Consider the following 11843-nt stretch of genomic DNA (forward strand, 5'->3'; position numbering starts at 1 on the left):
CTTAGATAAAAAGGTTAAAACAAGGAGAGATGACTGAAAAGATTAAGGGACAAACTGCTTTCCTGGTCCCCTGGCCATATTCTGGACAACCTCTTCCACAGACTATTTGCTACCAGAACTAACTTTCAGCAAACTCATACTCATGGAAATAGTTACAGACACGCAGAGAAACATCTGTGCATTGACACATTCAGAAAAGGCATTTCAGGCAAAAGACCTTCCAGGGTAAGATTCCCATCACTGTGTTCAGAATAAGGGAAGATGGCAGTGTGACCAGAAGTCGGCCATGCCACTTACTGGAACTGACCTGCCACGTGTGGGAAGACCCCTCCCATTGCTCAGGAGAACCAGTGTGGCTTCGTCCCCCAGCAGCCTCACAAGGCCGGCTCAGCTGCTGTTCCTGGCAAGGCACTGCTGTGGAAAGCCTGCAACAGAATCAGGGGCTCATCACTACCAGTATGGGTTGCTATGGACACCACTGAAGAAAAGCAAAATCATTTGAGAAGGAAATAAAAGACTCTTTTCCACCAGTAGTGACAGACACTCCAATAGGTTAGTGATCCTGGTGGAATGCTAATCAACAGCTCACAGAAAGACTTGGAAGTTATGCAACTTTTAATATTCCTAGTGGAGGAGCGTGGAAGGGAATTCATGTGATACTGGCCACGCACACACTTAGTACTCAAACATCACACGTTACTGCCACAGAGAAGTCAGACAGCACTTTTATCTTGCAAGTCTTTCCTCTCAAGATCTCAGCTCCAAGCCATAGCCACCTGAAGAGTCCATCTACACATTCCTACTGAGCCAAATATTTAAATGGAGATGGATTCCTTGCTGGCATAAAACCACCCAGCTCACCCGACATCAGCACAGCTATGCTGATTTACTGCAGCCATGGATCTGGCATCTGGTTTGAGCTCTGAGACAATCTAAATTTTCCATTCCTCACAGCTCTGGTGAATAATTTAAATACATGCTTTGAGCTCAAAAATAATACATTTTCAATTTTTTTGGTGAGCTGAAAAATAAGAAATACTGTCTCAGAATCACATGGAATGCTCTGTTCCATCTTCACCCCATGTTCCATCTTACTGAGTATAATTTTGATTGAAATGGGATTTCAGTTTATGCAGGCTAAAAAGGAATGGATTTTTGTAACAGAATTGATTGAGGACTTCTAAAATGAAAAAACACACTAAGTTAAAAAAATCAACAAGTATTACCCTGAAAAGATCAGAACCAATTTTTTTTTTTAAATAAAAAAAATAGTTTGTTGTTTTCAAAGATCAAAGTGGCCAGATTTTTCAGCTGGTGGGAATCTATAAAATGTTACGCTGCCAATGAGTCACCATTTTTGCCCCAGAAAAACTGTTAAAATATTTTCTTCAGACTGTACCAGTGGCAAAATTTATTTACCTGAGTAAGACAATTTGCACAGGTAGGACCAGGAACATTTAGTGTCTTACAGAACCTAAACTATTTTGAGCAATTTACAGCAGAGATATTCATATGAATCCAAAATACTAAGAAGAGGACAAGGGTTACAGAACAAATGCTAGAATTGCTCAGTAAGGCTGGAAGGCATACTTTGAAATAAATAACATATTGACTCACACATTTCAAGTGGCATCGCAGAAATGATGCTCAAGAGCATCTGAGGAAGGAGGAGATTTGGGGATGATTTGTAATGGGGCTATTTAATACTTACAGTAGAGCTACTCATGAGTCAGATCTATCATTCAGTGCCACAGCAATTTTTTAAACATATTTTGTTTTCAATTGAAATAAGGGTGGTTGGAGCATGCTGTCTATATGGTAGACTGTATTAATCTCTATGGTCTCCCAGTTATGAATATTAAAGTCCATGTTTTGCTCTGGTTTTACAGAAAGTGAAAGAAATTCCACAAGCTAAACTTGCAAGACAAAATGTGCAATTTCACAGAACACCTACTATTTGTTAAAAAAAATAAATTTAATCACAATATTACGATAACCTTCAGGGAAAATATAAGTGGCAAAGAGAAACTTCAGTGACAAGTAATTACTGTACCAAAGACAGAAAGATTCTAGGCAATAAGAAATAGAAAAGAGATCTCTGAAAATACTTCGTATTTTTTAAAAGCAGATGAAGATCTTTGATTGGCATAAAATAACTGTATTGAATCAGTATATTTATCCATCACATCTTCAGGGGCTGTTTTAGAGCTGAAATCAAGGAGGGAGGGGACTCAACCACTCCTTCAGCATGTGACACCATCACCCACGTTGGTGGAAAGCAGGAGGAGGGAAAAAAGTGAAAAGAGGGTAATGCTGCTTTAGCTCTTCTTCCCCCATCCCCCCTTTGCCCCTATAAATCCACCCTGGCAGAAGATACGGATTAGAATCCAATTATTTTGCTTTAGGATTTCTCTTGTCTGTGAGAAACTCCAAGTCCACCTCTTTTTCTCATTACTTTAGAGTGAGAAGATTTGGAAATGGGGTTTTCTGCAGCTCCTAAGAACGTTATATACCTAAATGCCCCATTTTAAAACATGTGCATCTATTAGCTCTTTTGAAAACAAAACAAAACAAAACAGCTTACTATAACAAATTACAAAATTCACCATATCAGACAGAGTCCTGTACATAGCAGTAAAGCAACATCTGCTGTTTTTTCACAGTGTGGTGTATTACTGTTGTGCCCTACTGAGAGTGGTGAATTTCTGCATCCAAAAATTCAAACCAAAGGTTTTTCCTGCCATAGATGTCATCTTATTGAACAAGATACCTAATCTCAGGCACCCAGGACTGAAAATGTTAACCTTAAATTGTGTTGGCATCTCTCAGAAGCTTAGGAATAAGAGGAACCTAGTCTGCCTGGTCGGAAAAGTTTCTTTCAGATTGCTTTAAACATTTCGTGGATGATTACAGTCTGAACATTTGACTACATGCCACTTCATTAGACTTACTCATTTTTTTGTTCTTACCATAGATGGGAAATTAACAGTGATCTCTGATATTTGATTTCCCATAAGATATGAGAGATATTCAGGGCAGTGTCTGGAAAAAAATTAGGATAATAAGGTGTATAAATCTCTGCTTCATTTGAAACAACGCATAAAAGCCAACCCCACATTAATTTTTTTGCTGAAAGAACTTCAATAAGTTCTAAAGTAAGTGTTTCATTTACTGCCACATGCCACACATACATGGCAAACAGTTTATACAAACCACAACACTCAGCTGTTCCTGGTTAGGTAGAACAGCCCTCCCCTGAACACCCAAGCTGCTCCCGGTTCCCTCGGGACTCCACCACGGGGTGCTGAGGTTTCAGCCGCTCCAAGGGAGAACGTTTGGACTTGTGAGTCGAGCAGTGAGTTCTTCTGCGGATGTGCTCGTGAAACCTTGGCTGAGTTGTGCTCGAGGTTTTGCTGGCTCAGAGCAGAATGCTGTGCGCTTCTGAAGACAGCTTAAATACAGTGTAACTATTCCCAACCTGGTGGTCCAGCTTTAATGCCTTCTTCATGTAGTGCTCAGGGAGCTTTATTAGACTTCCCAGCTCACCAGAAACTCCACGGTGCACACACACAACGGTGCTGGCTTTGTGTGGCCAGCTTTGGGGGGCTACAGGGATGCCCTCACTGAAGAGCTTCCCCCGTGTCCCACAGAGCCCATTCCAGCCTGCTCCAAGGTGGACCAAGGCTGAGCCCATCAGCCGTGCCGGGAGAGCCTCTGGGCAAAGGTATTTAGAAATGGAAACAAAAAATCCAGCTACTTCAGCCACAGAGAGGAGTGACAACACTGGAGAGAAACAACGCTGCAGACAGCAGGTCAGTGCAGAAGGAGGAGGAGGAGGAGGAGTTGCTCCAGGCACGTCCAGGAGCAGAGAATTCCCTGCAGCCCCTGGAGAAGACTCTGGTCAGGAAGGCTGTCCCTGGGTCCCCTGTGGAGCAGACATCCACCTGCAGCCCTGGAGGAGCCACTCCAAGTCACCCTATGGGAAGCCTATGCTGGAGCTGGCAGGACCTGTGGCCCCATGGAGAGAGGAGCTCACCCTGGAGCAGGGAAGAGTGTGAGGAATTCTCTCGCTCTGCAGGGAGGAACAACACAATGGCACATGATGATCTGACCCCAGCCCCCATTTCCAAGTCTGTGCTGCTGGTGAGAAGGAAGCAGAGAAAATCAGGAGTGCATTTAAGCCTGGAAAGAAGGGAGGGGTGGAGGGGAGGTGTTTTTAAGATTTGGTTTTGTTTCTCAGTACTCTGATTTGACTGGTAATAAATAAATTTCCCCAAGCTAAGTCTGTTTTGCCTGTTATGGTAATTGGTGAGGGATTTTCCCCTGCCTTTATTTTGACCCCAAAATCACTTGTATTTTCTCCCCCCTATCCCTGTCCAGATGAGGAATGATAGAGCAGCGTTGGTGGGCACCTGGAGTCCTGCCAGGGTGAACCCCCCACAGACCCAGTAAATTGCTGGGTGCAAAGGGCTCTTCACACCCTCATGAAGCCAGGAGCAGATACAATGAGAGATACCTGGGTGTTTCTAAGGCCAGGGGATGTAGCACTGAGACTTAATTTAGCATTGGTTCTAACTGAGGCTTATTTACAAGAGCTTCAAGGTTCAGGTCAATGACCTCATTTATTGTGCAAATATTACCTACAAAACAAAAATTTACCCACTTATTCCAAAAGGACATGATGAACTTGGAAGTCCACTCCAAGTGGATTTTAAAAGATAGTATTTCAGCTCGTCTCGCTGGGCTATAAAATCTCTCTAGTAATTTATGCATGTTTACAATAATATCTGTTCAATATTATTCAACATTCTGTTGCTGTGTGAAAAATGGAATGCCCTTAGAGGACCAAATCCACGCAAAAAGCAAAATAAACCTGGCTAGATATGCAGTGCCTAAATGTCCAAAGCAAACTAGGAGAGGGAATGAGGGAAAATTATTTTTTGTCCATTTTTCACTCCCAGACAATATTATGAAGTGCCTGAAATACCAGAAGGTTCATTTTAAAACAGAGGACTTATGTTTACACTGGCCCTTATATAAATATATATTGGTTTTATGTACTTGTTTTTCCTAATACTTCAAGTTAAACTCAGCTTATTTATTGCTGAGAAAGGTACTGGATTTTTTTTTATTGCAGAGGTAAAACACAGCGGCCTGGCAAGGATATTCTGAAATTGTTCAGAGTGAAGTGTGTGCTCAGAGCTGTGTGATTTGGAATCCTATGGAAGGGTAACCTCTAACCTGAGCCCTGGAAAGCTGCACTGCTGTAAATAAGGTATTTGCACCCGTAGGTGTAAGATGCACTTATTATGAAGTTATTTACACCACCCAGTGCAGGAGGCACTTCAATTAATGCAGCAGTGCCTGGCCCTTCTGTTTGCTCTGTCTTCCTCTGGACCACGCGTTTGCATCCAAGCCAGGTATAAGTTACCAGGTGTTGGCCAAAAATAAAGGCATTGCTATACCAGAAGGAAAATGCTGTCAGGGTTGTATCAATACAAGGGGCTATATTGGTTACATGATCCTAATTTAATCCCTCCCCCACAATACAAAAAATACCCAACAATATACTCTTCACAATCACAATCACAATCAAAATAACAAACTGCTAAGCTACTAACCACAAACACAGATCAAACATCTTCATTTCTGTTTCATTTTGCACTTTGGATTGAGAATCCCTGCAAACATGACAGTTCTGGTGGTGGCTTTCTGATCTGGATCCTGCTTGGTAGGATCTATGCTGAGACCAACAACTCATTCTACAGAGCCCACTCTGCAGGCATCAGATGACTGTGGCTTTCAGTTACTACCTCTGGATCAGAGCCAGAAGCCTAGTGGTGAAAAGCTCTTTATACCATTACCAATCCCTCGAGCCACCCAGTCCTTCTCCATTGCATACAGGTTTTTAGTGTTGTGCCTTAAGATCTGTTCTGGTTCTGAGTAACGTTCTTTGTGATGGGAGCCTTGCCACTCCCCCTCTCATGAGGGAAAGAAAACAACGAGGAGGGAGTGTGAAACCTATTTTCAAACTCTGTTATGATTATCTGATGCAGTGACTACTCTGGGATTCTCCAGGGGAGAGACCTGAGTGCTGGGTGATGTCTGTCCTGAGCGAAGAGCAGACTCCAGACCAGTCAGTGCCAGGATCTATGTGCCTCTGCCTTCAGCTGGGCTCTGGGATGGGAGCATCCACACACAGCCAGAGGCCCCCACAGGGATGGCTCCAAAGCTTTCCAGGACATCTACAGGCTGACAGGACCTCAGTGCATGCACAAGTTGGTCTGCCGTTGAGTGCTGACTCAGAAGGATGCTTGAAGGCACATGAATATACCCCTGGAGAGGGCAGAACTACAACCAGTGAGCTCCCATGGCATCAGCTCTCAGCTGGTTTCCATTAAGACATCCACCCAACAGAGTGAGAAGCTAAATTGTGACATCTCTGCACTGCTGTCCCACAGATCAGCAGGGAAAAAGGACTCACTGTGACGTTACACCCGTGAAGATTTCTCTGCAGTAGCTTTTCTCCCAGACTCTTCAAAAGCACATCACACAGGGCAGCTGCTTTCCCCCCAGGGAACAGGCTGCAGGGGACTTAGCAGTAATACACTGGTACCCAGGCTTCATGAAGAGGGCTGTAAGCTGCTGATCCTGCAATAACACCTCAAGGATTTAGAGTCTTTAATGTTGATTGCTGAATATTTCTGTTCCCGTCTGAACCATTCCAACAGTTGTTTCAAGTGACTGTATTCATTCCCTTCCTTTTAACCATTGGAGCTTCTTGCTTGGTCTGGGAGCAGGGAAGAGGGAATGAAAAGGTCTCTTCAAATTTGCTGGAGCTGCTCTCTTAAAAGAGAGCATTGACACAGATCCTGCAGCTCCCACGTGCAGCAAGGCTCCCACTGGACCTGCAGGCACAGAGAGACTGCAGGATCCTTGTGGGCACTCCAGGAAGAGCGTGGCTGTTCTCCTCCCTGCTGGATGAGAGTATCATATCTATTCCTAGCATGGATCTACCAGGTGGTAACATTCCCCTGCCAGCATACCTTTGGTTTGGCTCACCTTGAAAGCTATGATGTTACATTATATGATGACGTCATTATATTTATTTCAGCTTTCAATGAAGATTCCTGGCGAATCTCCAAGCTGGAATATCTTCTCTTTAATGTGTCCAAGATCCAGCCAATGTGGTGCAAATTACATTTATATTACACAGCCCAGTAAATTGAACTGCTGGGAATTTTTTTCCAGGTGTTGATGTAACTAAATTAAGATTATTTCTCTAATAAAACTATGGAAGAAGAAAACCTTGTCAGTATTTACCCAAATACTACCGCTGCAATTTCTACCTGTGGTTATTTTGGTGATGACTCCACAGTGCCCTCATGCAATCTCAAGAACTCATCTTTGTGGTGGTATTTTGAAAATTATAAATGAAATCAAACAGATTTTTCAATTAAGTATGTATGTGAGGAGACAACACTTTAATGTGTAATGTTTCCCAACTGGTTTATTTTCTTCACACTATCTGAACTAATTTTGAATGAGTTAATTTGGACAAGTTACTCTGGTTGACTTTTTTGTGCTTTTATTGCCTGTGTTCCTCTTGGCACTTTCAAAGTAGCCATCATCACAACTTTGATTAAAAGCCACATGTTTTCCCCTGATAATCAGAAGTATAAAGCATTGGAGAATGATACACAGAATACTGCTCTGCACTGACAAAAACAATGGCTTGGATGCTAAATGCAATGTCATAGAGGAACCTCTCTTGAACACCAGGCCTCAGCTTCATTAGATTTTGAATAAACACGTGGTGTGAGAGAACAGATTATTCTGACAACGACTGACTACACTGGCAAAGAAGACAAAGTCCTGTGCTCCTCACAAGGAACTGCAGCACACAGGTTAAAAGACTCAGCTGAGCCTACAGCAGACACAGAAATGAATTGGCATTTCCACTATTATGCTTTAAGACACTAAAATTGCAAAATAAGAAAGTGCAGAGTATCTAAAAGCAAACTTTAAACTTTTCCCTTAATTCTTCCCTACAGTGGTCTTTGTGCAGTCTTTTGATGCCACTACAAAGATCAGCAAAGGAAAACTGGCTGTGTTATGAACTGATTTCTATTTAAAAGAGCTATAATTCAATTTTGCTATAAAAACATATTACAAAATCTAATATTAAATAGATTTGCATAGAAACATTCATCAGAAAGATATTTTATTTGTTTGGCTTGAAACTCTTCCACTACAAGCCAAACATTTCAACACTAGGGCAGGAGGACCAGAAAGTGGACCTGACCAGAAACAACAGTGAAGACTACTAGTTTACTTTTGATCTACCAGCTGACAAAATGGATGGTGAAACTTGATTTTTTTAAAACGCAAAATATTCTCATAAATTTTTTAACAGGGTGTTATTGGTTGAGAAAGCATGTACATACACGACTCTCTGATGACAATGACCCTCGGATTAATATTAAGACAGATATGGTGATAAATATTTAGGCTACATTAACAGCATACTTCTTTTACACTCACATAACAGTCACCGATACACACTCAGCTCTGCACGCATAAAAATTTTTAAATCTTGAAGGCAGCAGTCAGAGGTGGTTTCCAGATGAAGTCCCTGTTTGCCCCATTGCTGGGATCACAGGCAGATAAATCACTGGGTGAGCCCCCTCGCTAAGTAGTGGGAATATGACTTTAGCAAAGTTTGCTAATGGGGCAAAGGACCTTGTATTGTAATCCAGTGACATTTTCAACCTTCGGAGAACTTTTGTTGACATTCCCGAGTCCCTGGCTGCCATCCCAGCATGAAATAGTTTCTGTTCACATAATTCTCATGTTTACCAGTCATGAAAAACTCTTGCTTTTTTTTTTTTAAATAAACTTTTTTTTTTTTTTTTTTTTTTTTTGCAAGTGAAACTCTGTCTAAAAAAATATTGGCCCCAGGCATACAAGGTTTTGCATAAATTCATATGTGATGAATGGCTGATTTTAATGTTATTTGGGTATTTGTCAGAACCTAACAAATATACATGGTAATGGTGGTTCATAAACTTAAACATCTCAATATACCCTTTCTTCTGGAAATAAATTACGTTTGTTTGCCCTGCCTGGAGTCCTAAGGTAGCCGACATTAGGAATATTTTAAATGTGATCATCCATCCAGCATGTCTTTCAGGCGCCACGAAGATTAAATGAAAGAATCATAAGATGAAGGTCTTTAACTTTTAATCCTTTTACAATGAACCCTTAGATAGACATGGGGGCAGGGTGCCTTCTATGTGAGTAATAATGCCTCTGTTCCTCTTCACTAGGTTAATGAATACCCTAAATGTCCCAAGATCTGATTTTCTTCCCCCCTCCCAAAACTATTGAAATTAGAGCAAAGAGACGGGCGGTAAAACGCACCGAGAGACTGAGCGAGGGAATGAATATGCATTCGGAGATACCGAACCGAGCGTTAGAGAAAGCACGGCTGGCTCGTCTCACTGAAAGACCCACGGGTTTAAAATGATTACCGTAGATTCCCTCCGAGTTTTCGAGGAGAAATTAAAAAAAAAAAAAAAAAAAAAAAAAAAAAAAAAAAAAAAAAAAAAGAGCTTTTTGGCTCCAAGATAAATAAGGAAAAGGCTTTCCGCACTGTCAGGGAGCCTTTGAAGAACACGTGGAGAGTTTGTTTTCGCAGTTGGTATCTATGAGATACGAACCGTCGGCTCTCCCAGCACGTAAAAGTCAAACACGTCCCTAATTGGGCCGGGTCCCGCCGGAGCCGCGGGACAGCTGCGTGTCCGCGGAGCCCCGCGGGCCGGGCCGGGCCGGGCGGTTCCGCAGCGCCGAGGGCAGCGGGCAGCGGGCAGCGGGCGGGCTGGGGCACCCGCGGCAGCACGGGCTGCAGAGCTCGCTGTTCCGCGGCCGCGGGGCACGGTGCTCCCCGGGCTGCCTGGAGACAGGAGGCTCGAGGGAGGGGGTGCAGTCCCCGAGCCCCGCAGCCCCGGGCAGCCCGTCAGGGTGGCGATGGCCCGGCGCTGGTGGGAGCCCAAAGAGTTAACCGGGCCGGTGCGGGCGGTGTGCGGGGCTGTCACAGGATCAGGCTAATAACGTGTCTGCGCTGAAACCCCCCAAAGCCCAGGGGTCAAGTTTCAGCAGTGTCCCACCACAATGGTAGGTGTGAAAGACACGTGTCCCGTTGTAAATGAAATGTCAAGCGGTTAAAAGAAAAATCCCCGAGCAGCTGCCACCGAGCTCGCCGGGGCTGCGCGGCCGCGGGGGACAGCGCGGCGCGGAGAGGAGGGACAGAGGGACCCCCCCGCCGGCCGCCCCCAGCCCGCGGCACTCCGGCGGTGTAGGTGCCGCAGAGCTCCTCTAACAGAGTCGTGAGCAGGTTCCCACCTCCCCCTGACACCACGAAACGTCCTGCTGAGCGTGGAGAACGAGGAGGAGAGAGAAGAAAGCCCCCCCGACGGCGGCCAAACCAAAAAGCAAACAGAATCCAAACGGCTCATGTTTTAGTGGTTGACTTTAATTCTGCACTGCACTTTTACTACAAGGATATAAAGAATAAATAGCAGATACTCTTCATTTACATAGGATTAAGTCATTCGAACTGTTCTCTCTATTTACAATAACATTGTGCTCTAGGCGTTTATTCATTTTTATTTTAAATCTGAAGTCCGTAAGGAAAAAAAAAACAACTCTCACACACACGCTTTCCGAATAATGGAAAATATTATCAAAGTTTTCTTATCAAAAAAGTTTGGTTTTTATTTTTTAATCCTTTTATTAAAAAAAAAAACACCCAACAAAAAACCTACTTCGCCAAAGCGAAGCAACTTCTCTCTGGAATATAAATTAAAAAAAAAAAAAAAAAAAAAAAAAAAAAAAAAAAAAAAAAAAGAATACATTAGCAACGATCAGGGTAATAGTCTTGAAAATACAGTAGACGCTGATTATTTCACGTATAATACTGACCTTTTAATAGTATATTAAACCGGTGCCATATATACACATAATATACATTCTCCTACACGTTACAGTGCATTACAACGTTAACCAGAAAGCAAATGTCTTTTATTTCTGTTGCAGCAAAGGTCCACGTGAGTCCGCTGGAGAAGGGCGCGAAGTGAAGTGCCAGCCCTAGCAGGAGCACTTACACTCCGAAATGATGGGGTACTGGATGGGTATCCATGTGCATCTCTGCCCGCCCCGGCGCTGGCACCTCCACCTCAGGATCGTTAAATGCACGGACTTGGCAGGTTTGCAAACCATGCCTTCGGGGACTGAACAAGACCTTTTACTGTAGCAGCTGCCCACTTTGACATACCGGGGCCAAAAGCGGCTGCCGAGATCGTTCCACGTGTATAGGACCGGGCAGAAGGTCTGGGACCAAAGCCACATCTGCAGCTTCCTGCGCAGCTTCTTGCTCAGCCTGTGCTTCTTGCCCGGCTGCAGCCCGTCGTAAAACTCCAGCCCTTTGATTTCGCTGGGCATCGCTCCCGAGGGTCTCTGCCTGAGCAGCAAATCCAGCTCAGCTAGATCGTCCACTCCGAGCCGGTCCTCGGGCAAAGAAACAGCCATAAAGTTGGGGTCGAAGTGTCCGCCCATGAGGTTCCTTAGCAAGGTCTCGTTAAGATCCTTCTCCTTGGGGTCAAATATAGGATCCGGGTGCTCGATTAGATCCACCAAGGGCAAGTTGTCGCTGGGAGCCGGTCGGATGTGCAGATAGTGCTGGCAGGCGCCCTGCTGTAGCCGGAGACCCAGCAGAACCACCAAGGCGTATATAGTCACAAGGCACTGGGAATGATCCATCCTTGGGAGACCGGTGGGGGGGG

At 44.0% G+C, this 11843-nt stretch overlaps 1 protein-coding gene across 1 annotated transcript; it reads right to left on the bottom strand.

The window, feature by feature from the left end:
- Positions 1 to 11148: 11148 nt before the first annotated feature.
- On the bottom strand, positions 11149 to 11820 carry NOG (noggin). Its single transcript, XM_041485810.1, has one exon. The coding sequence runs from the start codon at positions 11818 to 11820 to the stop codon at positions 11149 to 11151; it is 672 nt and encodes a 223-aa protein (XP_041341744.1).
- Between the last annotated feature and the right edge of the window lie 23 nt (positions 11821 to 11843).

Source organism: Pyrgilauda ruficollis, unplaced genomic scaffold, assembly GCF_017590135.1.
Source record: "Pyrgilauda ruficollis isolate IOZ18807 unplaced genomic scaffold, ASM1759013v1 scaffold72, whole genome shotgun sequence".
NCBI lineage: Eukaryota > Metazoa > Chordata > Aves > Passeriformes > Passeridae > Pyrgilauda > Pyrgilauda ruficollis.